General features: G+C 55.4%; 2 protein-coding genes across 6 annotated transcripts in view; one reads left to right on the forward strand and one right to left on the reverse strand.

Annotated features, from left to right (window-relative positions):
* Nucleotides 1-8,250, forward strand: part of ALAS1 (5'-aminolevulinate synthase 1) — a 26,727-nt gene extending 18,477 nt beyond the window's left edge. Inside the window, exons 5-10 of one of the 4 annotated variants that reach the window (XM_023727172.1) lie at nucleotides 976-1,160; nucleotides 1,708-1,887; nucleotides 2,218-2,382; nucleotides 4,218-4,486; nucleotides 5,125-5,287; nucleotides 7,747-8,250. In XM_023727172.1, the coding sequence (XP_023582940.1) occupies nucleotides 976-1,160; nucleotides 1,708-1,887; nucleotides 2,218-2,382; nucleotides 4,218-4,486; nucleotides 5,125-5,287; nucleotides 7,747-7,907 (1,123 nt within the window). In that variant the 3' untranslated portion in view covers nucleotides 7,908-8,250. The remainder of the gene's footprint in view (nucleotides 1-975; nucleotides 1,161-1,707; nucleotides 1,888-2,217; nucleotides 2,383-4,217; nucleotides 4,487-5,124; nucleotides 5,288-7,746) is intronic. The other 3 variants (XM_023727163.1, XM_023727154.1, XM_023727180.1) reach the window with 3 other exon arrangements.
* Nucleotides 8,251-12,729: 4,479 nt separating this feature from the next.
* Nucleotides 12,730-25,893, reverse strand: part of LOC101351541 (twinfilin-2) — a 28,880-nt gene continuing 15,716 nt past the window's right edge. Inside the window, exons 3-9 of one of the 2 annotated variants that reach the window (XM_004368596.3) lie at nucleotides 23,657-23,835; nucleotides 23,110-23,205; nucleotides 22,797-22,901; nucleotides 22,527-22,652; nucleotides 21,643-21,793; nucleotides 21,404-21,525; nucleotides 12,730-15,821 (exon numbers count right to left, since the gene is read on the reverse strand). In XM_004368596.3, the coding sequence (XP_004368653.2) occupies nucleotides 12,732-15,821; nucleotides 21,404-21,525; nucleotides 21,643-21,793; nucleotides 22,527-22,652; nucleotides 22,797-22,901; nucleotides 23,110-23,205; nucleotides 23,657-23,835 (3,869 nt within the window). In that variant the 3' untranslated portion in view covers nucleotides 12,730-12,731. Of the gene's footprint in view, nucleotides 15,822-20,442; nucleotides 21,030-21,403; nucleotides 21,526-21,642; nucleotides 21,794-22,526; nucleotides 22,653-22,796; nucleotides 22,902-23,109; nucleotides 23,206-23,656; nucleotides 23,836-25,893 lie in introns of those variants that run through there. The other variant, XM_004368597.1, reaches the window with a different exon arrangement.

The raw sequence follows: 25,893 nt of genomic DNA on the forward strand, positions 1-25,893 counted from the left end.
AATGCCGTTGGAATTTGGATAGGGGTTGCATTATAGCTATATATTGCTTTTGGCAGTATCGACATTTTCACAATGTTAAGTCTTCCTGTCCATGAGTATGGTATGTTTTTCCATTTATGTAGGCTTTTGTTGGTTTTTTGCAGTAGTGTTTTGTGGTTTTCTTTGTATAAGTCTTTTACGTCCCTGGTTAGATTTATTCCTATAAGTTTTTTAATTTTTGTGGGCAGGAGGGTATTGTAAATGGTATTGTTTTCCTGATATCCATTTCAGAGTTGTTTTTTTGAAGGTCTCTTTTTGATGTGGAGGAATCTGCCTGATTTTTGTATGTTGATCTTGTCTCCTGCTACTCTGCTGCATCCTTCTGTTAGTTCCAGTAGTTTATTGTGGAGTCTTTGGGATTTTCTAAGTATAGGATCATATTATCTTCAAATAGGGATAGTTTTACTTCTTTCTTGCCAATTTCAATGCCCTTTATTTCCTTTTCTTGCCTAATTGCTCTAGCTAGGACTTCCAGTACAGTGTTGAATAGGAGTGGTCACAAAGGGCACACTTGTCCAGTTCCCGTTTTCAAGGGGAATGTTTCAGTCTCTCTCCGTTGAGGATAATGTTGGCTGTTGGTTTTGTGTAGGCGCCATTTATTGTATTGAGGAATTTCCCTTCTTTTCCAATTTTGCTGAGAGTTTTTATCAGGAATGGATGTTGTACTTTATCAGATACTTTTCTGTGTTGATTGAGATGATCAGTGGTTCTTACAGTTTTATTTATGTGATGGATTACATTGATTGATTTTCTAATGTTGAACCATCCTGGTATGAATCCCACTTGGTGATGATGTATTATTTTTTTGATATGTTGTTGAATTCTATTGGCTAGAATCCTGTAGAGAATTTTTTATTCTGTCTAATCAAATTGGAATCAACTCGACGGCAGTGGGTTTGGTTTGGTTTTGGTCTAATGTTTTGGTTTTTTTTACAGGGACACTTTGAAACAACATGGTGCTGGGGCAGGTGGCACTAGAAATATTTCTGGAACCAGTAAATTCCACGTGGACCTGGAGCAGGAGCTTGCTGACCTCCATGGGAAAGATGCAGCACTCCTGTTTTCCTCATGCTTTGTAGCCAATGACTCGACCCTCTTTACCTTGGCTAAGATGATGCCTGGTGAGGAAGCCCGTCACGGGTGCCTGAGATTTTTTTGGGTTTCTTAGTAATAACAGGAAGTTTGGCAACAGGAAGGCTTCTCAAAAACAATCAATTGAAGGGTGAGGGGTGTATCGGTGACTGTTCTTAGATCAAACGTGAAGTGTGAACTGCACATTTGTAAGTTCCAGTAAAACATGATACCAGTGAAGATTCAGACTTGAAAGGGCTTGTCCTTAAGTTTATTGCCTTGAATGTGCTTTGTATTCTAAAAGTATCCTTTGGAGAAATCTCATAGTCATTTTCAGTTATTTCTTGATTGAGTTTGGAATGAGGCGACCAGATTTAAAAGCAATTTAATTGCCCATCACAGGGTTATCCTACATCTGTGGGCCTTCTCAAAGGAGAAGCACTAGTTCTGTTATTTTGCAGGAAGAAGCTAGCATGCAGTGTCTTTTTCCCACTGAGAAAAAGCAGCATTTTTCAGGGCATAGTCTGTTGTCTGACTATCTAGGAAATAGTTTGTGTTTGGTGCAGATGGCAATAAATAATATTTTTGTTGTGTTAGGCTGTGAAATTTACTCTGATGCTGGGAACCACGCCTCTATGATCCAGGGGATTCGGAACAGCCGAGTGCCAAAGTATATCTTCCGCCACAATGATGTCAGCCATCTCAAAGAACTGCTGCAAAGATCTGACCCTTCCGTCCCCAAGATTGTTGCATTTGAAACCGTCCACTCAATGGATGGTGAGTCTCTTGGTGTTTTTAAACAGAGGCTAATCTGACACCTTAAATGAAAAACTAGGCTGAACTGTTTAAAAGCATGAGTTTGGTTTGATTTTATATTTTCTTTTCACTCTGTGCTGGGATCTTGGTTCCATACATAGGTTTTTCTCCTGTGGCTTTCACTAGGCTCTAAGACCCCAAGGTAACCTAGACCTTGTAGGAAGTTCTTTTTCTTCCCAATATTAAAAATGATGCCTTAGAATGTAAGTTATTTTGTTCTGCCTGACTCTAACCAGAACCAAAGTTTGTGAAGTGGAAAGTCCTTCAGAGCATTCGCTGGTCTTTCCTCAGGGGCGGTGTGTCCACTGGAAGAGCTGTGTGACGTTGCCCACGAGTTTGGAGCAATCACCTTCGTGGATGAGGTCCACGCGGTGGGGCTGTACGGGGCTCGAGGCGGAGGGATTGGCGATCGGGATGGAGTCATGCCAAAAATGGACATCATTTCTGGAACACTTGGTATGTATACTCTGCTCATCCTGACAAGGCCCAGGACTAACTAGTCTAACTGGGATCAGGTGAGGAGACAGTGTGATAGCTGATAAAACCTGGGCCTCTTTATGTTAATGGCAGCACAGCTTAGCAGAATCCCTGGAATCATGTGGCAGGGCTCCCAGTATCAGAGTAAATCTCACAGCCTAAAACAACAAAATACCATTTATTGCCATCTGAGCTCATTCCAAACAGTCATGGCTCTAGCTACATGCCATGGACCAGAGCCTTTACTCTCTGTGCCTCGGATTGTTCTCTTGTCTTTAAAAAAAAAAAGTGAATTCTAGTACTTTTCTCTTCGAGTGGTTGTGCGGGCCTGCAGGTTAAGGCATTGTGATGTGTTGAGCTCCGTGCCTATCATGTGGAAACCATTCATTCCAGTTCACTCTGGCTGCTTTTTATTTCCTCTGTTCTTCCTAGTAGAGAGGTGGCATCTCAGACGGTTGGGAGCCAGACTCTGGAGCCATGCTGCCTAGGTTTAAATCCTGGCTGCATAACTCACTAGCTCTGTGACCTTGGGCTAGTCAGTAACCTCTCTGCACCTCAGTTTCCTCACCAGCATAATAAAACCTTCAGAAGTTAGTAAGGCAGTTGCAGACCATTGTTGCCGTCAACTAAAATGCCACTTTGCAGCCTTCACTTGATAGAGGAAGGGCAGGCCAGGTCAGGAAGTGTGAGAACCCTGTGCAGACCAGGAGAGCCTGGGCGTTCTCAGGGCACAGCCCAACCAGGGGAAAGCTCTTGTTCATGCCATCCTGATCCTGGCAGCCGTTTTCTTCTAAAGAGCCTCTCTTGATATGGGCTCTCTGAAAATATGGTCATTGTGAGACAGAAAAGGCTGGAGAGAAATTTTCCACTGTGGGAGAATGTACCAGCCCTGCCCTGCATGGATTTCAAGCAGGAATGTTAATTACATAATGTTACTTAACAAGAAGGTTAAGCTCTATAAAGACTCTTCTAGAATCCTTAATCCTGAAATTTGAGATACAGATTATACAAAGAGACTTAGCGAGAACTGAAAAATAAAGCTGGCTCCAAATCAGCCTTAACAGGTTCTGAGTTTTCATATTTATCTGGCAAATACTAATTGCCAGGTTTTAAAGCACTCGGCTGCTAACCAAGAGGCCAGTGGTTCAAACCTACCAGCTGCTCCCCAGGAGAAACGTGGCAGTCTGCTCCCATAAGGATTACAGCCCTGGAAACCCTATGGGGCAGTTCTACTCTGTCCTGTAGCGTCACTGTGAGTTGGAATCGACTCAGTGGCAAGGAGGTTTATGTTGACTTAAATAGGAAATAACACTGGTCACACCAAAGCAGTGAATGCCTCAGCTGGGTTACATTCCAGCCTCAAGAGTAATGTTATGGTGAGGGGATGGTGCAGGCACTGCAGCTGAGATCCTACCGCAAAGAGCGTGGACAGCACAGAACATGGGAAACAGACCCTTGCTGGGTGGCAGAGCAGCAGCCCGGGCAGGAAGGGCACGTAAGAATAAAGTAGAGAGAAGCGGGGCAGTGGCTTGATAGTCGGGCACCCTGGAACCGGTCACGGGGGTGCCAGGCCTGTTGTGGAGACCTGCATTTTGATCCAGGTCAGGCATCAGGTAGACCATGTTGCTTTGGGCAGAGAGCCACAACTTTCCTCAGCTTTTTCTCTTCTGAAAAGGGGTGGACCTCTCTTTACTTCCCTCAGTCTCAGGGGAAATGGAGAAGATAAGGAAAAATCAAATGCCTGGAGGCTCTGCAGCACCTTACTGTGTACATTGAGAGGCATGGCTGTTATAAACGGGCCTGTCTCCTCCCAGGCAAAGCCTTCGGCTGTGTTGGCGGCTACATCGCCAGCACGAGTTCTCTGGTTGACACCGTGCGGTCCTATGCTGCGGGCTTCATCTTCACCACCTCCCTGCCGCCCATGCTGCTGGCTGGAGCTCTGGAGTCTGTGCGGATCCTGAAGAGCACTGAGGGGCGGGCACTTCGCCGCCAGCACCAGCGCAACGTCAAGCTCATGAGGCAGATGCTAATGGATGCCGGCCTCCCAGTGGTCCACTGCCCCAGTCACATCATCCCTGTCCGGGTAATGGCCTGTCTCTGATCGGATGCAGTAGTTCTGGTTGACACCTTCCTGAGGCTGGGTTTGGACAGGGTGACTGCCAGGGCAGGCAGCTGTAACCAGTGGCCCTCTGCTGTGTTTCTGCCATTGGCTGACTTCACAGTGAGAATGAAGCCTTTGAACCCAGCAGAGGCTCCCTCTCCAGAGCACTGACCTTAACAGGGTGAACATAGAACTTGAATCTGGAAAGTTCCAGAAGCCTGAACTTGGCCAGCTTTGAAGTGTGGCTTTCTAGTCTGTTGACGTCTAAATAGATCTTGCCCTTCCTGCTGCAAATGCTAACCCTGTTGCTGTCAGAGTTGAGTTGACTGTATAACTGGTTACTTTTTCATCCCCAGGGTATACACTTTCCTGGGTGTGGGGACACGGTGTGAACTGGGGTTGCAGAACCACTTGCTTTTTGTGAAATTTACTTCTAACATGGTTTCAGTTCTCTGGTCCCTCCTGAATAATGCCAGGCCCTTGATGTTACAAGTGTTTGGGGGGCACTTTCCCTCTCCCCTAAGCTTGCATAGCGCTACTATAGTCTGACTGTCCCGCCTGAGCCTGTGGGCACTGTGTTCACTAGGAGCCACCTCACCTCCTGTTAACATTAAACTTAGGTTGCAGATGCTGCTAAAAACACGGAAGTCTGTGACGAGCTAATGAGCAGACATAACATCTATGTCCAAGCAATCAATTACCCGACAGTGCCCCGCGGGGAGGAGCTCCTGCGGATCGCCCCCACCCCTCACCACACACCACAGATGATGAACTACTTCCTTGGTGAGTGCCTGGGGGATGCTAGGGCTTTAATGGGGCGTACGGAAAGCTGTCTTTGCAGTATCTGTAATTGAAGGCCTTCAGAGGCATTCAGATTTGTTCTTTTTCCAAGCAATAAAGAAAGGGAAGGGACTCTCACTGTTTAGGACACAGAGAGTTTCTGTTTGTGGTGATGGGAAATTTGGCAGCAGTTATGGGTGATAGTTGTACAACACGATTAGTGTAATTGATATCCCTAAATTATACACTTCAAAAATGTTGAATTGGCAAATGTTGTTATATATATTTTTACAACAATAAAAAACAGTAACAACAAAAAGAATGGGAAAACATATAGTGCCTCAGAGGGTGTTTTAGTTACTAGTGCTGCTATAACAGAAATACCATAAGTGGGTGGCTTTAGCAAAGAAAAGTTTATTCTCTCACAGTCCAGTAGGCTACAAGTCCAAATTCAGGGCATCAGCTCCAGGGGAACGCTTTCTCTGTCGGCTGTGAAGGAAGGTCCATGTCATCAATCTTACTGTGGTCTAGGAGCTTCTCTGCACAGGAACCTCAGGTCCAAACGATACGCTCTGCTCCCAACACTGCTTTCTTGGTGGTATGAGGTTCCCATGTGTCTCTGCTCGCTTCTGTCTTTTATATCTCAAAAGAGATTGGCTTAAGACACTATTCAATCTTGTATACTGCATCAGTATAACTGCCTCTAGTCCATCTTATTACATCATAATGATTGAATTTACAACACATAAGGAAATCACATCAGATTACAGAATGGTACACAACCATACAATACTGGGAATCATGACCAGCCAAATTGACAGTTATTTTTAGGGGGATGCAATTCAATCCATGACAGAGGGTCAAAACTCTAAAAGACATTCAGTCACTTGATTTGCTCTAAGACGGTGAGGGAGTCGTTTTGGAAGTTGGGAGGGAGCCTGCTAATTCACCCAGTGTTTCCAGTGCCCCCCAGGCATATGACTTCAGGACGCACAGTAATGGCTGTTACAGGAGAGAAGAGGCTCTGAAGGCTTGAGTCTCCCCAAGCCCTCTGCACTTCTCTCTCCTGACCCAACCTTGTGTGCCCCCTGAACTAGCCTCACACCTGCCCCCTCTGGTAACAGTAATTGCTCAACATTTTATTCTGCTCTGCACACCCTCCCCTCTCCTGACTTTGCCCACCCTAAAGTCAAAGACTAAGCAGGGGCGTTTAGGCACAGGTCGCCTCTGTCTCGCAGGTGCGTTGTCTTCCTGAGCCCTCCAGCGATGGTGTCTTAGTTATCTAGCGCTGCTGCAACAGAAATACCACAAGTGGATGGCTTTAACAAAGAGAAATTTATTTCCTGACAGTAAAGTAGGCTAAAAGTCCAAATTCAGGGCATCAGCTCCAGGGGAATGCTTTCTCTCTCTGTGGGCCTTCTCATCAATCTTCCCCTGGACTAGGAGTGCTCCGTGCAGGGACCCCAGGTCCAAAGGACACGCTCTGCTCCCAGCACTGCTTTCTTGGTGGTATGAGGTCCCCCTGTCTGTCTGCTCACTTCTGTCTTTTATATCTCAAGAGACTGCTTCAATCTACAAGACACAATCCAGTCTTGTAGATTGAGTCCCGCCTCACTAACACAACTGCTGCCCATCCTCCCTCATTAACATCATAGAGGCAGGATTTACAACATATAGGAAAATCACACAATACGGGGGAATCACGGCCCAGCCAAATTGATACACACGTTTTTTGGGGGACATAATTCAATCCATGACAGATGGGTTCAGCCTTATAAGCTTTGGGGCAGCTCTGTTAGGAATGCTCAGAATTTAAACTGTAGTGTGGTGATGTTGGAGCAGCTTCTTCTCTGAAGGCTTGTAAAATACAGCCAGAGTTGGGTTTTATTTCTCTATTTATATTTCTTTAACAGCTTTACCAAAGTAAAATTCACATACCATAAAATTTACCCTTTTAAAGTATACAATTCAGTGAATTTTGGTATATTCACAGAACTGGGCAACTATCACCACTGTCTAATTGCAGAACATTTTCATCAGCCCAGAAGAAACCCCAAACTTGTTAGCAGTCACTCCCCATTCCCCTAACCCCTGGCAACCACTAATCTACTTTTGGTCTCTATGGATTTGCTTATTCTGGATACTTCATAGAAACGGAGTCATACACTGCGTGGTCTGTTGTGTCTAGCTTCTTCTGCCTAGCACAGAGTTTTCAGGGCTCATTCATGTTGTAGCAGAAGTCAGTATTTCGTTCCTTTTTATTGCCAAATACTCCTCGGGTGTATGGATATGCCACATTTTGTTTATCTGTTCATCAGTTGAGGGATATTTGGGTGGTTTCCACTTTTTGGCTATTATGAATAATACTGTGAACATTTGTGTACAAATTTTTGTGTGGACTTATGTTTTCAGTTCTTTCAGGTATATACTGCCTTTAATTTTTAAAACGTTTCTCCTCCCAGAGAATCTTCTGGCCACGTGGAACCGAGTGGCGCTGGAGCTGAAACCACATTCCTCAGCTGAGTGTAACTTCTGTAGGAGGCCGCTGCATTTCGAAGTGATGAGTGAAAGAGAGAAATCCTACTTCTCAGGCATGAGCAAGCTGGTTTCTGCTCAGGCCTGAGTCTGACCTCAGTTACCTAATCCCAGACCGTGTCCTCCCAGCGTAGTCACCACAGTTGTCTTTATATGTGAATTAAGTTATATTAAATTTTAATCTATAGTAAAAACATAGTTCTAAAAATAAATTCTTGCTTACGTGACGAGTCCTTCTGCTACTGGCTGCGGAATCAAAAAATAATTTTTCTTCATCCCTTTATAAAATACGCTGGTGTTCTGGTAATGGCTTCAGACCTGCCAGGGTGGCAGAACTTCCCTTTGTGCTTGCCCGGCTCCCTCTCCGTGCCCACTGCACCCAGGCCCACTGCACCCAGGCGGCTGGATGCTCGGGGCGGGGGGAGACGCCACGGCAGCCGGTTTCTCGCCCCAGATCTCAAACCACCGTTGTCACTGCCCACAGTCCTGCTGCAGCTGGTTCTCTGCCCGCTTTCCATCACAGCTCCTGCCTTGACGTCCTACTTCCCTGTGAAAGTTGGAACTAGCGAATCTGTCACCACCGAGTCAGCCCATCTGCCTCTTAGGCCTGTGATCTCACCCCCTCCTGTGAAAATGGAGGTGTTTGTGCCCCTCCCCCACTCCCTCTTCTGCTTTGGGTCTCAGCACTTCTTGCACATCCCCTGCAACCATCTCTTCTCTGTCTTCAGTTTCTCCTGCTCTGTTGGCTCCTTCCCCTTGGCCTGCAACAGGCTTTGTCACCATTCAGAAAAAAAACCCTCCCCTTCCAGCCACTGCCCCATCTCCCTTCTGCCTCTTACCTACCTAGTCCTCCACTCAGCCTTTCATCCCACAGTCTGCCTGCCCTCTGCTCCCTGCCTTCCCCAGTTATTCAGGCCTCTCGTTGGGAAGTCAGCTCTCGTCAGGCCACTTCTCATCACTCCACTGCTATCACCCTTGGCATGCCACTGTCGTGTGTGGTATCTGCTCCAGCCTCCCCACACAACAGCCTGGGGAACCTTTTAAAAAATGCATCAAGTCATGTCCCCTTCCTGCCACAGATGTGGGTCTTCCCGTCGCACTCAGATTGGGTTCCAGCTTCCACACACAGCTGACAAAGCCCTCTCCGCCTCATCCCCCGTCCCATCCTCGTTGCTCCCCACGGCTCCGTACGCTGGGCCTCAAAAACGCCAGACTCTCTTCAGGCGCCAGGCCTTGGTGTTGACCATTGTTTTCTCTACTTGGATTTTTCGACCCTGGCTCATGGGTCTGGCTGCCCCCCTTCACTCAGGACAGGGGGCCCCAAGGAGACCCCTGAGCGCTCCGGCTACGGCAGCCCCTCCTGCATTCTCACCATCACGTGACCTCCTCCTGTGCCACCCTTTACAGCACAGTCGCCACCATGACTTCCCCTTGTCGATCATTCTAATGTGATCTCCGCGAGGGCTGACACTTGTCCTTCTCCTCACCTCCGAAGCCTCAAAGCCTAGCACGGTGCCTGACACGGCAGGTGCTCAACAAATGAGGGTTGACTGAACGAGGGCACCAACAACAACATCCACGTCTGCTTCACTCGGAAGAATGGGGGAGCTGGGGAAGAGCAAGCAGCTGGAGAGTCAGCACTTGCTTCTCTAAGCTCTAGAAACAGTCATGCTTCCTCTCCTGGGAGAGGCACTGGCACGCCTCCCCAGGGCGCTGGGGGTGGGCCGGCTTTCCTGGGCACCCACACCCTTTGTCGAGACCAGCCCTGAGCCGGGCTCAGCTGAGTCATGGTCCCACCAGATAAAACCACATATCCAGGCAGGCCACTGGGCATGAGGGAAGTCACATCACCTCTGAACCACCGTGGTCCCTTTCTGCTCGGGAAACAAGCCTCCCTCTGCTTTCCCCGCTCTGTTATCTCAACGCAGCTTTGGGCTTTTCCATTGTCCCTCACATTCCCACGCCTGGAACTCCCTCCACCTCCTTCCCTTCAGACGTGACTTTTCCTCCGAGCATTACGGCACTGTTCTGAACGCTTAGGAAGACTGCTCTTCCTCTTCAGAAGACTCGAGTGGTAGCTGGGCCCACAGGTCTCTAAGTGCACTTTCCCTCACTGCTGCCGGGGTTACGAGAACAAAAGATGGAATGAGCCGCAGGAAAGAGATTGGACTTGTGACCTGCTTAAAAATGAGACGCTTGACTTGAATAAACAACTCTAAGATGTCATGGAAGTGTTCCAAGAACACTTAGGGGCCTGGGGCATTAAATCCAGTGTCCTAGAGGGAAAAGGGTGAGTGATATTTAAAATCTCAGTGGATAGAATTTCCTTGCATTTAAGAAATTCCTCCTATCGGGTTTCCTGACCCTTGTGTCCCAGCCTGTTTGTCTGGTGCCCACTGGCCCCCAGGGAACAGAGAACACAGGAGGGCAACTCCAGGGTCTGCAGACCGTCCCTGGAGTCCAGGGATGCTCCCAAAGGGGCTGATGTCCCCAGCTTTATGAGCCTCTAATTCAACCATGTCTGGCTCTGGGTGGGGCTCCCCGGCCTGACAGGATCATTCTCTGGTGGGAGAGATAAAACATCAAAGCCCCATCAGCTGGGGGTCCTGAGCACAAGTCCCCTTACCTAATAGGGACGACTGAGACCCTGCCAGGATTGCCAGGCCTTTACATCCATTACCGCTAATCTTTATAACAGCTTGCAGAGTAGCTCTAGCCATCCCGGTTCACAAATAAGCAAACTGAGGCTCCTAAAGGCAAGGCCACCTACCCAAGATAATCTAAATGGCAGAACTGGGAGCAGCCCCAGGTAATTTGATGCGAGTCCTAGCTCTTCCCCTGCCTTGCAGAGCCAATGAACAGTGTTAATGGCCAAGGATGGCTGGCTGGCCGGGTGGTGGACAGGCCAGAGCCCCCCATGAGCACCCTTCCCAATCTCGGTGCAGTGGGAGCCGCTCCCACCCTGTCCCACCTGCACCCAGCTCCAACCACCTCCTGCAGGCCCCATCTGATCACGCAGACGGCAGCAGAACGTTGTCCTACGTGTGGACCAAGTGCCCCGGACCCCCAGCCTTGCTCAAGCTGGGCCCAGCAGTCCTCCTACCACAGCCCCCAGCTTCATCTCGAAATGCCCAGCTCTGAATCCTAACCCCCAAAGACCCAGAACTGTGAGCAGGAGTGGGTCGGGGGGTGGATGAGCAGGTTTTACCTGGGAGCCGCCAGAGGCCAGATTCGCTGTCCTAAGACACAGGCAAATTATGCTTCCCACATGCAAAGCAGGGTGCTTTGGACGGGCCCTGCTTCGTGCTCCTGTTCCTGGATGTGACCAGGAGAGTCAGAGCCCATCAGCAGGGGCCTCTCCAGAGATTCCCGCCTTGGGGAAAGGATGGCTGTTGTGTTTCTTCAGGTCCTGTGGTTTTCTTCCCTGGCACGGGCAAGGGAAGTCCATGCCACGCCTCCAATCTGCTCCTTCAGGAGCCAGATCTGCCCTCTCAGGACAGACCACAGCCCGTGCAGGGCTTCAGATCGACTGATGACTGGAGGGCCAGAGACCTTCCTTCCAGCTTGCCCGTGTCAGAAAGAGAAAGGTAGCCTCTACTTTCCTCCCAGCTGTGCCTGGAGGATGGCCACAGTAAATCCCATCCCCAGGGCTGCCCACAATCAGGCTGCAAAATTAGCCGTGTCTGTGGCCAGCTGCCCTGCAGGCCCCGAGCAGTTGAGCTGGCCCTGAACCAGCCTGGGCCAGCCAAGCTGCGCTCAGCTCCCCTTATGCCCAGGCCCCAGCCCCAACCGTCAGGCTGCATATGTCTCCCGTCCTCAGAGGGCAGATACGGGCAGGTACAGGCAGGTAGTGACAGTGTGGGCCCAGGACAAGGCTTCTCAAGAGCCCTGGGCCTGACCCCACCCACAACTCTACACACCTTGTTGGGTGCAGACCCTGGACAGGCTGTTTCCAAATATCGTTCCCCGGGCTCCCGGCAGTGTCTCGAATTCTACACTGGATACCAAGCACAGAAACAGACACACACTCCATCCTAGTTAGAAGTCGCTGCATCTCCCACCTAAGTACAGTCAGCTCTGAGAGGTGGGGACAGGGAAGGGGGGTCCCTGCCTTTGTAGCCGGGTGGTGGCTCCTGTAGGTATCCTTTTGATAACAGAGAGACCCAGCACCTCCAGGTGGAAATAGAAAAAGAGCAGATTGGGAGCTCACCCTAGAATCTTCTGTGGCTCTCACCACCTGCTACTGGGAATCACCCATACCCCTTCCTTTCCAACCTAGGCCAGCCTCCTGGGCCCAGCACAGACATGAGCACCAGAGGTCACAGTCACCCCTGCTGACCTCACCATCAACCTAGGAATGAATGTTCCCCAGAGTTGCTGCCTCTCAAGGCCTTGCTGGGGGCCAGAAATGAACCGGGCCACCAGGTTCTCTGCGTTCAAGGCCTTCTCAGTCCAGTGAGTGAGAGAGGCAGATACCTGAGACTAAGACACCGCAGAGGCTCAGGCCCAGGCATGCGGGGAGAGGCTGAAGGGGCAGGAGACCCACCCCTGCTGTCTGGGAAAGACCAGGACCACATTCCAGGGATCATCATGAGACTCCTCTGAAAGGACGCCCCTTAGTAGCCCGCTCCCCGCAGGCCTGCGGCCTGAGGACCCCCCCTTTCTCCACAGTGATCTCTCCCAAACCACCTCAGTTCTCCCCTCTTTCCTGCCCTCACACCTCCAGTGAGCTGAGGGTTAGCCGTCTGGCCTTTTGTAGCATTTATTGAGTGCCTGCAACATGCCAGGTGTGAGGGGTTGGGGGAGGCGGGACAGTGGAGTTGCAGCGAGGCAGGTGAGGGCATTCCAGGCCGAGAAGAGGTGGGGCATGGTGGTGGGGCGTGCCTGGAGTCACCAGCCCGAATGCTCGGGGCTATTCGGCTGTAGGTCCCCGGCAGAAGTTCCTATTATAGAAGTGGTGGTTGTCCCTGGTCAGGGCCGTGCCCAGCTGGGCCCAAAAGCTACCCTGGCCCCTGGGCTGTTGGGGCCAGAGGAGGACGCTCTGGCGGCAGAGGCGCTGGCGCAGCCGCACATAGCGGGAGCGGTGGGCATTGGGGCGCAGGATCACCAGCACCACCACGTCCTTGCGGTCCTCCAGGAGGCGCTGTTGGGCCAGCAGGAAGCTGGCCCGCAAGAGGCCGCTGACGCGGTCGGTGTGTGCGAGCACAAACAGTGTCTTACGGCTGCTGTAGACCGAGGCCCACAGGTTCTCGAAGAGCGTCTTGCCAGGCAGCCAGTCTCGCTCCTCTAGACAGAGGCGCAGTGCCCTGCGCCCACGGCGCTCCTCCAGCTGCACCCGAAGCTCATTGTACACCCAATCAGCCACCGCACCCTGCGCCTTGTCAAAGACCACGAAGGCGTCATAGGTCAGGGCATCCCCACCCCGCCGCCACCCTCGCCGGGGAAGCCAGGCCAGGCACAGGTGGAAGCAGTACCAGAGGTCCCAGCCACAGAGGTGATGCAACAGGGGCACAGCCAGGCCCAGGACCACTGCCAGCAGTGAGAGGCCAAAGCAGTCCCAGGAGAGGGCCTCGTCCAGGCAGAGGCGCAGGTCCTGCTCGAAGATGCTGCGGCCTTGCAGCTGGCCCGGGCTGCCGCACCTCACGTGGCGGGGCAGACCAGGCACAGCGGCCTGCACCTCCAGCAGGAAGTCCACGAAGACTGCACCACAGGAGCAGTGCAGAGGGTTGGCACTCACATCCAGTACCTTCAGAGTGCCTGCCCAGGGCCCAAACCAGGAGGGGTCCACCGTCTTGAGGGCGTTGGCACTGAGGTTGAGCTCCCGTAGCAACTTGGCCTGGGCAAAGAAGCCAGATGCCACCATGCTGATGCTGTTGCTGCTGAGGTCCAGCCACCGGAGCCTCGTGTCAGCGGGCAGGCTGCCATTGGTCAGGGTCTTCAGCTGGTTTCCCGCCAGGTCCAGCACTTCTAGTTCGGGCAGGAGGGCCAGGTTGCTCCAGTTGAAGAAGGCCAGGTGATTGCCACGGAGTCGCAGCAGCTGCAAGCTCTTGGGGAGATTGTCCAGGGTAGGGGCCAGGAGCGTATGCAGGTGATTCTGGGACAGGTCCAGCCGCACCAGGCCTTTCAGGCCTTGGAAGAAGTGGGAATAGAGGTCTCCTTCGGCCCACATACGGCCCAGGGCGTTGCCACTGAAGTCCAGGGCCTGCAGCGAGCTGCTGCAGAGCTGCTGGGACACCCGGCTGTCGATGTTGTTGTGCGCCAGGCTGAGGTAGCGCAGGGCGTGCAGCTGGGCCACAAAGCTAAGGTTGTGGCCTATGCCCTGCATGCTGAAGGGCTGGCTGTTGTAGCTGAGATCCAGGGCCTCCAGTTTCGGCAGTTCCGTGAATGAGCGCCCGTGGTACAGATCCAGCTTGTTGTGGGACAGATCTAGCACGCGCAGGCTGACCAGCGGCACGAACTGTGAGCCATTGACCGCCTGCGCGATGCTGTTGTAGCTCAGATGCAGGCACTGGAGATGCGAGAGCTGGGCAAACATCTCCGGCTGGACCATCACCAGGTTGTTCCGTGACAGGTCCAAGGTGAAGTTGAGGGTTTTGCAGCTTGGCATGAAGTCCTCAGAGCTGCGGGGGTCCAGTGGGGCTGGCTCGAGGTCCCCAGGTTGCAGCTGGATCTTCTGCCCGCCACCTACCTCCCTGGTGCTGGCTGCCAGCTTCGCAGCTCCACTGATGCGGTTGTCTGACAGGTCCACGTACTTCAGGCTGAGGAAGCCCCCAAAGATGCTCAGCTGGGCCTGGTTGATGAAGTTCATCTGCAGATGCAGACTCTTGAGCATGGGCAGGTGGGCCAGCGAGTGCAGCGTGGTCTCGCTGAGCGAGCGGAAGAAGATGCCGTGCATGTCCAGCTCCTCCAGGGAGGTCAGGCTGCTGAAGGAAGATGCCAGGTGTAGCTGGGCAAAGGACACCTTCTTGTGGTAGTTGAAGGACAGGTTGAGCTTGCGCAGCTGTGGCAAGCTCTCGAAGGCCATGGTTTTGGTAATGCAGTTGTAGAGGAAGTTCTCGCTCAGGTCCAGCACGGTGAGGTTGCCCAGACCACGGAACCAACTGGCGTTCAGGCTGTAGAGAGAACTGTCCTTCAGCACCAGGCCTTTGAGGTGGCTCAGGTGGCTAAAGGTGTCGGGGTGCAGCCGGGGGAAACCACGTGGGCACTCCCTGCAGGGGTTGCGGGCATGGTCACAGCGGCGGCAGTTTCCGCCTATGTCCAACACGCGTAGGGCGGTCAGGTTGGCCAGGTCCCCAGGCGCCAGGCTGACAATGTGGTTGTAGGACAGTAGCAGGGACTCCAGACTGCGGGGCAGGCTGCGGGGCACGGCCGTGAGGTTGTTGTACTTGAGCGACAGGTGGGTGAGGTTGCCCAGGCCGAGCAGGGCACCCGGGGCCACCCTCAGGGCCCACCGGCACGGGTTCCGGTAGTAACAGTTGCCGTCCATGTACAGGAAGCGCAGGGCGTGCAGGCCAGCGAAGGCGGCGGAGTCAAGCGCCAGGATGTTGGTGCGGCTCAGGGACAGCGACACGAGCGAGCTGGGCAGGGCGGGCACAGTTGTGATGTTGTTGTAGCTCAGGTTCAGCTCCTCCAGGGTGGGCACAGCCAGGAAGGTGCCCTGCTCGATAGTCATGTGGCAGGGATAGTTCATGGGGCTGAGGGTGACTGGCGGGCAGTTCCACTTGAGGTCGAGACACCGCAGGCTGGGCAGGCGGGCAAAGTCAGAGGCACGGAGGTGGTGGATGCGGTTGGAGCGCAGCAGCAGGCTGGTGACGTTGCCACGGGGTGCTGCCACGGGGAAGTGGGGCACCGACTTCAGGAACAGCCAGTTGCAGTTCACCACGCCTTGGGGCTGCAGCTCACAGGGCAGGAAGGCAGGCAAGGTGCCCAGGGCCAGCGCCACGACCAGCGCTGAGGCCTGCACCAGGAGAGACAGGGGGTGCAGGGCCCTGCGGCAGGGGCCCTGGGATAGGGGGTTGTGTAAGTGTGCAGTCCCAGCTCCATCTCCACCCACGCCACTTCGCAGGAGTCCTCCAGCAGGGGTTCAAACCTCTCTTCTCCACGCCTACCTCAGGAGGCTCCTCCCTCTCTGCCAGCCCCCCTCCTGCTCCCCGAGACTCACAGGGGAACTTGGCTGTGGAATCTCTGAGAACCTGGACTCGGGTCTCAGATCCAGCCTTTGACTCAGAATTTGGACTCAGAACTCAGACCTGGAATTCAGCCCCATGATTTAGAGCTTTCATTCATAACCCAACACCAGCTAGACAAGAGGGCCCGGTGAGACGGTCAGCGGACCCGCTGGACTTTTCCCCCACTTTCCTCTTCCTCTCCTCAGAGGCCATTTTTCTGTTCTCCTCAGAGGCCGTTTTTCTGTTCTCCTGAGCAAGGTGGCATCTGGCCACTTCCCTCTCACTACCCTGAAAAAACCCATGCCCTCAGCCAGTCTCCCCCGGCCCCTCTGTCTCCCTTTGGCCAAGATCTAGCCAAAAGTGAGGGTCCCCTGCTGTGTCCCCAATGGCTACCATGCCCAGGGTCCCCGGCTACACCAGGCAATGCCCAGCCCAAGGACACTCGCTATGAGTCAGAACAGATTGGAGGGAGGGGTAGGCGGCAAAGTGGCAGGCAGAGCCCAGCCCTGGGCATCAGGACTTTGGCTTACAGCCCCAGCTCCACCTCTGACTGCAGCTCTGGGCCTCAATCTCCCCATCCACGCCATGGGTTCGGGTCTTGGAACTCAGAGAAGGGCTTTGACTCTAATCTCTCCAGGGGTCTGTGGGTGTCCCCAGGGCCATGTAGGTGACGGCCCCTTTCACTGTTGCCTGCGGCCCCCAAGCCCACCGCCCTTCCCCCCTTGCCAAGCCGATCTCTTCCCAGGGCTGAGGGCTGCTCTCCTACCATGATGGGCTGCTGGGCTTCTCCAGAGGGCCGGCTGGCTGACTGCGCTGCTTTGATCTCGGGGTCCCTTCTCCCAGCGGCAGAGGCACAGAGAGAAAGAGGAAGTGAGAATTTCACAACAACTTGGAAGCCCCCTCCTCCTACCTCTACCCCAATCCTGGAGCCCCAGCCAGAGATCCGGGAAAACCACTGTTCTGCTTTCCGGCAAAGTGGGGATAGAACAGGGGGAGGGAGCCCCCACCCCGCCCCGAGAAGCCCTTTGCCAGAGGAGGAACAGGCTCCCCATGGGCCCACACCACCTATGGCAAGGGTAGGGGGCGGAGGTGAGATGAGTCAGACACCATTTGCATAGCCAGATGGCAGACACCCTTTCACCCGTTCCTCTTTCCACTCGCCCCTCAGACAGCCGGCCCTCCCCCATGCCCCTTCTGAGACCCCGCACCATCCCACAAGGGCCTCACATCTGTCTTCGGTGGCACCTGGGGGAAAGAGACCAGAGCCTAGTCCAAGGTTAATGAAAAACTGGAATTGTTCCATTTCTCTGGGCTGGGCGCTCTGACACCTAAGCCGGAGGCCCTGCCCTGTTGCAAGAGGAATTGCACCCTCAGCCTCAGCCCCCTCAGTCCCCTCAGCCCCCTCAACCCCTGCCCCATAGCCAGTCCTCTCAAGACAGGGGCGCTAGCACCTTCCCGCTCCTGCGGCTGTGGAGCTGGTGGAGCACACCAGGGTGGGCAGTGTCAGCAGGAGACTGGGGGCTCCGAGCCCCTCTTCAGGCTGCACCTGCCTTCACTGCAGCCTGGCCACATGGCACCTCCTCTGAGAACAGGATCCCCTCTCTACATGTCCAGCATCCCCAGGTCCCCATCAGAGCACAACCCTCTCCCCCAGGCAGGGCTCCATGGGGCAGGCCCACCGCTGGTCCACCGGGACAGTACGGCTGACCCCGGGTCTGCTCCTCCCAACCCAGGCGACTAACTCAGATGGCTCAGGCCCAAAGCCCCGGGGCAACCTGGGACCCCTCAGCAAGTTGTGTTAGCACCACCTTCAGAATCTGCCCAAATCTGCCCACTGCCCACCACCTCCACGTCCACAGCCTGGCCTGAGCCGCCATCACCTCCCGCCTGGACCAGTACAGTCACCTCCTCACTGGTAGCTCAGCTGCTGCTCTCACTTCCCACAACTTGTTCTCATTGGGGCCCTGGTGGGACCCAGTAAAACCTAAGTCAGATCACATCCCTCCTCTGCTCAGACCCTCATGACTCTCTCGAGTCACAGCCACAGTGCACATCGCATAATGGCCAGCAAGGCCTACAGGGTCTGCTCCACCCCACCCTGCCTCTGTGAGCTGTCTCCAGCCACAATGGCCTCCTCAGCTGCTTGAACACACCCGCCTCAGGGCCTCTGAACATGTGGCTCTCTCTGCCTGGAAGCTCTTCTCCCAGGTACTCACGTGGCCCCTCCTTCGCTTCCTCTGAGTGCTCACATGTCCCCGCCTCAGTGAGGCCTTCCCTGACCCGGCACTCCTGAGCCCCCTTGCTCTGTCTCTCTCCTTTTCCTGAGCAAATTCACCTGCTAACACACGATTGTTTTCATGGCTCACTGCTTCTCGTCTTATTCCCCTGCTGGAATGTCGGCTTCTCAAGGCCGGGGGTCTTTTGTCTGCATCCCCAGGACCCTGCACAGTGCCTGGTACATGGTGGGTGCTCAAGATTTGCTGAGTCAGTAACTCCCCAGCACTCAGCTCTGGACAGGCACAGAGAGGGTGTCTGAGTGATTGAAGAAATGAACAAGCAAATGGGGTCTCCGCTGGGAGGAGGCAGGGTGGGCACCATGGCAGGCGGGCTTCAAGGGGCCAGGCATCCAGCGGGCTCACAGGCCCTGGTGGCTCAGCAGCCTGGGGGCAATGGCTGGGAACCAGTGTTTGAAATGGGAAAGGACAGACCTTCTCCATGTCCTGGCTGGGGTCCCAGCTCTCTTCCCTACAATCCTAGGGACTTTGGCAGGGGCTGAAAGAGGCCCCAGGGATGGGACAGTGCCCTGAGCCCCTGCCCAGGCCACCCTCCCAGGCAAAAGGGGAGTGCCCATCCAACAGCTGAATCCTTCACGTCCCCATCTTTTCCTACTCTGGGATGGGAGGAGCCTTCCATCCACTTATCAGCTCCTGCTGAACCCCAGGCCTGAGGGAGACTTCCTCAGAGTCTGTGGTCTAGAACAGGGACACAGCAGCCTCCTTCCCCTGCTCCCCGGCAGCCTCCCTTGGGGACAGGAAAACAGGTACCCAAGAGAGGGCCGACGAGCTGACAGGCAGGGAAGCCTGCATACGTGTGTGCGGACACAAGCGTGTCCAGTGAAACACCCAGCACAGCCTCATCCCCATCGAACTGAGAAACCTAAACCAAGCCCTTCCCCAGAGTGGTCAGCTGAATGATACTCCCGAGCTAGCCATGGCCTCATCTGCAGAATCTGGGAAGATGCTACTTTACATGGTAAAAGGGACTTCGCAGATACAATTAAGGATCTTGAGACGGGAGATTATCCTGGATTAACCGGGTGGTCCTTAAATGTCATCCCAAGTGTCCTTTAAGAGGGAGATTTGACTGCAGAAGAAGGCCATGTGACGACAGCAGCAGAGGGAAGTCGAGTCAGAGATGCTGTGTCCTGGCCTTGGAGACAGGCAGGGTCCACAGGCCAAGGAATGCAGGCAGTCTCTAGAAGCTAGAAAAGGCATGGAAACGGATTCTCTCCAGTTCTGGCCTACAGAAGAAACCAGCCCTGCCAACACCTTGATTTTAGCCCCTAAGATTCATTTCAGACTTCTGGCCTCCAGAACTGTACGAGAATAAACTTTTGTTTTGAGCCACGAACTTTGTGGTAATTTGCTACAGCAGCCACGGTAAACTAATACACTCAGATCCTTCCCATCCCAGCGGAGGTGTGCCTGCCTCCCAGGCGTGCCTGCGTCCCAGGCCAGGCTCCTGTCAACAGGGACTCACACAAGGCTGCACCCTTGCTTAGACATGGACACAGACTCCCCGTCATGGATTGAATTGTGTCCCCCCAGAATATGTGTCAACTTGGTTAGGCCGTGATTCCCAGTATTGTGTGGTTGTCCTCCATTATGTGATTTTCCTATGTGTTATAAATCATAATCTCTGCCTGTGGTTAAAGAGGATTAGACTGGGAAATAACACCCTTGCTCAGGCCACATCCCTGATCCAATGTAAAGGGAGTTTGCCTGGGGTGTGGCCTGCCTTTTATCTTACATGAGATAAAAGGAAAGGGAAGGAAGCAGAGAGTTGGGGACCTCATACCACCAAGAAAGCAGTGCCGAGAGCAGAGCGCATCCTTTGGACCTGAGGTTACTGCGCAGAGAAGCTCCTAGTCCGGGGAAAGACTGATGAGAGAGCCCACAGAGAGAAAGCCTCCCCTGGAGCTGACGCTCTGAATCTGGACTTCTGGCCTACTTTACTGTGAGGAAATAAATTTCTCTTTGTTAAAGCCATCCACCTGTGGTATTTCTGTTAAAGCAACACTAGATGACTAAGACACCTCCCTACACCCACAGCCGGAAGGGCTGGACCTCCACCTACCAGGCTGACAGTCCCCTAGTGTTGAGACGGGCAGGTACATGCACGAGACCTCCCCCTGCCCAGCGCCTAGAGGTGGTTCTTCAGGGGCAAGCTCAAGTGTTGATTTAAAAATATTTTATTCTTTAGAAAATACAGCATTCACCCATCCCGTCCTGCAGTGACCCCCCTGCTCCAGCCCCAGTGGACCCACCCCTTGTGGCCAAACGCTCCTGGAACCTTAGTCTCAGTCCCCTGGGGGCCAGGGTCATGCTAGGCCCCCACCCAGGCCTCTTGAGCGGCCAGGCAGGATCCACAGACTCCTGGGCACATGGATGAGAGGCAGGGACAACAATGGGGGAGGGTCACAAAGCACCAGCCCGGTGGCCCTCGGAAGCTGCAGGGGGTGTTCAGCTACCAGCACCCCTGCCCCAAGGAAAGCAACCCTCCCCGGGAACCCAGGCTGAAGGAGGGAGATGGCAGAGAGCAGCAGGGTGGGTGGCCCCCCAGTCCACACGCCAGCCTGGTTCAGGTCCAGGCCCCTAGCTATCATCGCCGTTCTCGCTGCGGCCGCGGATGAGGCGCTTGTGGCCTCGCTTGCCCCCTGGACCCTTGGGCTTGGCAAAGGCCTGCTTGAAGGCATGTTGCTTGGGGTGCACCTCGTCGTAGAGGAACTCGGCTGTCAGCTCTGCTCCATCGCCAATCTCAATCTGCATGGGGTAGAGCCACGGTCACCCCCTCAGTATCTCACACCCTTGCCCAGGGGTCTCCTCCCAGATCCCCACCTGGAGAGCCACCCCAGGAACACAGAGCCTGGGGCCTGCTGCCCTGCGTGCCTGGGGCGCCCCCTACCTGCCCTCCAGACCCAGGGGAAGGGGAGGGCATGGCTGGCTGGGGCTTGTCCCTTCCACTGATCAGGTGGGCTACCTGGGGCAATGCACGCCACCCCTCGGGGCTCGGTTTCCCCATCCATCCAACAGGGCAACCATGATCCCTGCTCTGCCATCACCACAGGACATCCAGTGTCCCACATGGAGGGTGGGGTGAGGAGCCCTGAGAGGTGGGCCCTGGGGGAAGGGCCCACCTTCTTGGAGATCTCCAGCTGGAAGTCCTGCTCCACGGAGTCCAAAAGGCGGCTCTTGCAGCTCGAATAGAGCATGCGCTCCTTGATGCTGCACTTGTAGCCCGGCATGGAGTAGATGAACACTACGGGAGAGGAGAGGTGAGGCTGGGCAGGCAATGCCCTGCAGCAGCAGCCTCCCCAGCTGTAGGCCAGCGCTGCTCCTGCCCCGTCAGGATTGGGGCCCTGCCGCAGCCACTCACCCACAGACTCGAGGGGGTCGCCCTCGTGGGTGTGTTTGTAGAGGAAGAAGTGGTAGCGGGCCGCGTCTCGGGGCACCCTCGAGGGCAGCTGGGCCACATCCGTGGGCTCTGTGTGCACCAGCTCGATCGTCTCCCGCTCCAGGTCCAGCTTCTGCCGAGGGCCAGGAGGAGATGTCAGGGCACCAGTGGGGGGTGGCCCAGGCCTACCCCACCAAACAGGAGCTGCTGAGGTAGGCTTGGCCTGCAGGCAGCAGCCAGGGTGGACCTGCGAGTGTCCATCTTCCAGGACTCTCCTCCCAGCAGCGGCCCCTCTGTGGGGGTCCCTCTGAAGAGAACACTCTGGGGCCCAGCCCCAACTCTGCCCCTTTGAAGGCTCCGCTAGAGGAGGATTTCCTACCAAGGGGTGAGCAGGGCAGTGCAGAGGGCCTCACCTTGGCAGGGAGGGGACATTCTGCTTGAAAGGGGGCTGCCCAATTAAGAGGCCATACCTGGACCAGTGGGGCAAAGGGGCCCTGCCTGGGGGAAGGGGTGGCCAAGAGGGCTGCAGAGGTAGTCTGGGGGAAGAGAGGGGCTCGGGGCTGAGGGGTCAGTGTGAACCTAGGGGGAGTGTGCATGCGGGGTGGACAGGCAGAAAGGGGGCAGTGTGCTCACAGGTGGGGCTGGGTGTGAGCAAGGGACAGAGTGCATTCTACCCATACATGGAGGGGGACCCAAAACAGGGACAGGCAGGGACCCGGTGGAATGGACAGTGTGTTTCTGAGTACACGGCTGAGCTGCAGTGGACAGGCTGGGAGCTGTCTGCACATGTGCACACTGGGGTGCTTGGGAGCAGGGCTGGGCACATGGTGCCTGCGTGTGTGCCGGGGCAGGGGCTGGGCGCCCACCAGCTGAATGTAGTTGATCATCTTCTGCTTGAGCTGCTGTAGCGCCCGCTGGGCCTCGGGCTGCAGGGGGAAGGCCAGGCCCTGCAGCGTCTGGTGCTTGCTTTCCACACTGATCTCTGTCTTTACCTGGGGAGGAAGCAGATGGTGAGCCAGGCCCCCACCTGCCAGAACTGGGATGTGGCCCACCGGAGGAGCACAGGTTCAGCCAGCGGGGCCTCATGTAGACTCCATCTGGGACTCCTGCCACCCTGCCTGGCACCCCCAACCCACCTCGTTGATACGGATCTGCTGGAGCTCTCTTTCGGCCGAGGTCAGTGGGGCAGGCGCTGCACAGGATGACAGGTGCTTCTGGTACCCAGCAAAGGAGAGGTCATCCTGCCCGGGGGATGGAGAGGCACAAATGGGCACCTCTGGGGGAAGCCCAGCTTGTGGCCCCTGGACTCCCCCACCCCACCCCCAAGCCTGGCACTGACTTGCTCTGTGCCCTGCACAACACCCCACACTCTGTGGGCTGTGATTAACACCTGGTGGGGTTGGTCCCCACCCAGGTTCCTGGTGGAGGGGAGAAGAGGACGAGGGCTACCTTAACAGTCCCGAACAGCTCATCCTTGATGTGGCCACCCCCAAACTCCTTCTTCACTGTGGCCCGTGTGGCCGCGTACAGCATCTTCAGCCGCACCTGAAGGAGGGGGCAAGCTGTGAGACCCCTCGGGGCACGGCTTCCTCTGCCAGGAGCAGGCAAGAGCCTCTGGGTGGGGACCTGGCTGGCTCATTGTGGCCACACACCCAGCAGAGGGCGCACTGTGGAAGCGAGGATGCAGTAGAGACCGCTCTGGCCAGTAGGGGGAGCACCTGCTCAGGCCATCACTTCCGCCTCCCAAGCCAGGCTGATGTGGCTGGGAGGGCTCTAGGAGGCCCCAAGCTCCAAGCACAGGGCCTTCTCCCTCTGACCCTCTGGGGCAGAACCTGACAGTTTCCCCTCTCAGACTCCCCAGGGCAGGGTCTCAGATTTTTAGGGGGCAGTCCTCTGTTCCCCCTTAAGCCTCCCAGGGCAGAGTCTTGTCTCCCACCTTGGACCCATCCCCCCCGAGCCCTGAGCTTGGGGCTAGGCAGGGGTCCTTCAGACTCACTGGGGAATTGTCAGGCGACCAGGCGAGGAAGACCCACTCGAAGCCCTGGGCATTCTGCGAGTCGAGGCGGTAGAGCAGGTAGCAGGGCTGCTGGGCATCCAACAGCGGCAGCACAGCCCTGTCGTAGTCCTGGTCCCAGCCACCAGCCAGCTCCCGCGAGGCGCCTAGCACGAGCTGCTCTAGGGGCAGAGGCCGGGTGAGCCAAGGAGGGGCCATCTCTCGCCTCCACCTCTGGCTGTGGCCTCCTGACCTGCTGGCCACTCTACCCCGCCTTCCCCCAGAGCCCCGCATGTCCCTGAGGCAGAATCAGTGAGTGAAAGAATGAATGAATGAGGGCACAAAGCTGCCAGTTAGAGGCTGCTCCCTCTACACACCCCCAGCATACACACACATGTGTGTGCACAGATGTGGTCATGAGAATACACCCACAGTCCAACACAGGCAACCCCACGAAGACACGGCTGTGGCCCACAGCCACTGTGGCCCCCTCACGGACACCCACACACCCGGCTGCTCCCTCAGACGCCGCCCCACCAGTACAGCTGCTTAGCACCCAGTCCCCCTGTGCTGCCTCCCACTTCCCTCCTCCCTCAGCCTGGGAGCCCAGCAGGCCCCCAGCCCACCGCGCTCAGAAAAAATGTGCTGAGGGAGGTGGTGTCGCAGCCTCAGGCCACAGGGCTCGCAGGAGCATCTGAAAAAGCAGGGGTTGGGGCTCCCAGCAGACAGGAATCCCGCTGCCACTCTGCCAGCTGTAGTCCCCTCCTCAAACAGTGACAAGGCAAAAGAAGCCAACCTCCCAATGCCCGGGGCCAACAGGCCTGCCACTTTCCTGGCTGGTGAGAGCGGCTGAGTCGGGTGTAGGCACCAGGGCCTGGTTGAGCTGGACACACACTGGGCCTTATCAGCTGTGCCTGCAGGGCACCAAACACTAGCCCCGTGTGCAGAGGCCCAGACTGGAAGGCAAACTGGGCAAGGGGCCCATCACAGCCTGGCCACAGGGGCCCGGCACCTGAATCACCAGCCCCAGGACCCTCAACACACCAGGTCCACTGGCCCAGCCACCTCTGCCAGCCTCAGCCTCCTTGCCTGCCCTCCCCAGAACTCAGATCAGATCAGGCCTGAAAACCAGTAGTTACAGCCTGACTTGGTAACATTGTTTAATCTGTCCTCAACTGTTTTCAAGCTGGGAAATTTTATTTAAGAAGTGGAATTCGTGGCTTCTCTAGAAAAAACAGGAGCTCTGGCCACACTAGGTCACACTCCTATGACCCCAGCAGCTGGAGGTGGACAATGGCCGCCCGCTGGTGGGCCTGGACCCTCTTTTCTACCACTCCCAGGTGACCCAACAACCATAACACAGAACTGAGGTAAGAGCCCACCTAGAGATACCGCCTGCTCAAAATCTGTAGCGATGTCTGGGGCGGGGGGGGGGGGGGGGGGGGGGGGGGGGGGCGCGGGGAGGAGTGGCGACAGGAAGGGGTGAGGACTGGGAACAATAGAGTGAACTGGCCTGGTTAAGGTCGGGGGTTGTGGCTCACCACCCCAGAGGCCTCCACCGCTCATGACCTACCACAATCAGCCCTGCCCAGCCTCTGTGGGATCTGAACTTGGGGACCCTGGACAAAGCCCAGCACAGCTTTGGCTCTAAAGCCTGGGGTGAATCCCAGGTCTGGGCGGAGCCTGCTTTGAGCCAACTCAATGTATGAAAAGTCAGCTGGGCACCAAGCCCACTCGGGGAGTCCCCCAAAGGGCCTACCCACCACAGCAGGGCTGGAAGGCCCCATGAGGGAACCAGCCCACTCCCAGTCTCAGAGTCTGTATTCCTCACCTACCAGCCCCTCAGCACGGACAGAAGGGGAGGAGTCCTCTCCCCACAAACCTCCACCTCAGTCTAACTCTCTGCCTCCTCAAACCCTCCCCACTTCAGGCCTCAGCTCAAGCCCACCGTCCCTACACCTCCTCCTGTGCGGCCCCCAGGGTCTGGGCCAAGGCTCAGCGAAGCCTAGAACGCCTCTGTCCTGCTCTTGGAGTGAGCTGGGTGCAAGTCCCTTCTCCTTGTTGGCGGGGTGCTCCCCAAGGGCAGGACCCCTGGTGCCTCCTTGGTTCCCCCCAGGCTGGCAGCTGAGCCAGGCCGGGCCTGCCGGCACAAACAGGGAGATGGGAAGCCACACAGGGCAGGCCAGCCTGGCTGTGCTTGCTGCTTGCCCTCACTGATTCCCTGCCCCCGCTCAGCCCAG

This window comes from Trichechus manatus, unplaced genomic scaffold (assembly GCF_000243295.1).
Source record: "Trichechus manatus latirostris isolate Lorelei unplaced genomic scaffold, TriManLat1.0 scaffold00001, whole genome shotgun sequence".
Classification (NCBI taxonomy): Eukaryota; Metazoa; Chordata; class Mammalia; order Sirenia; family Trichechidae; genus Trichechus; species Trichechus manatus.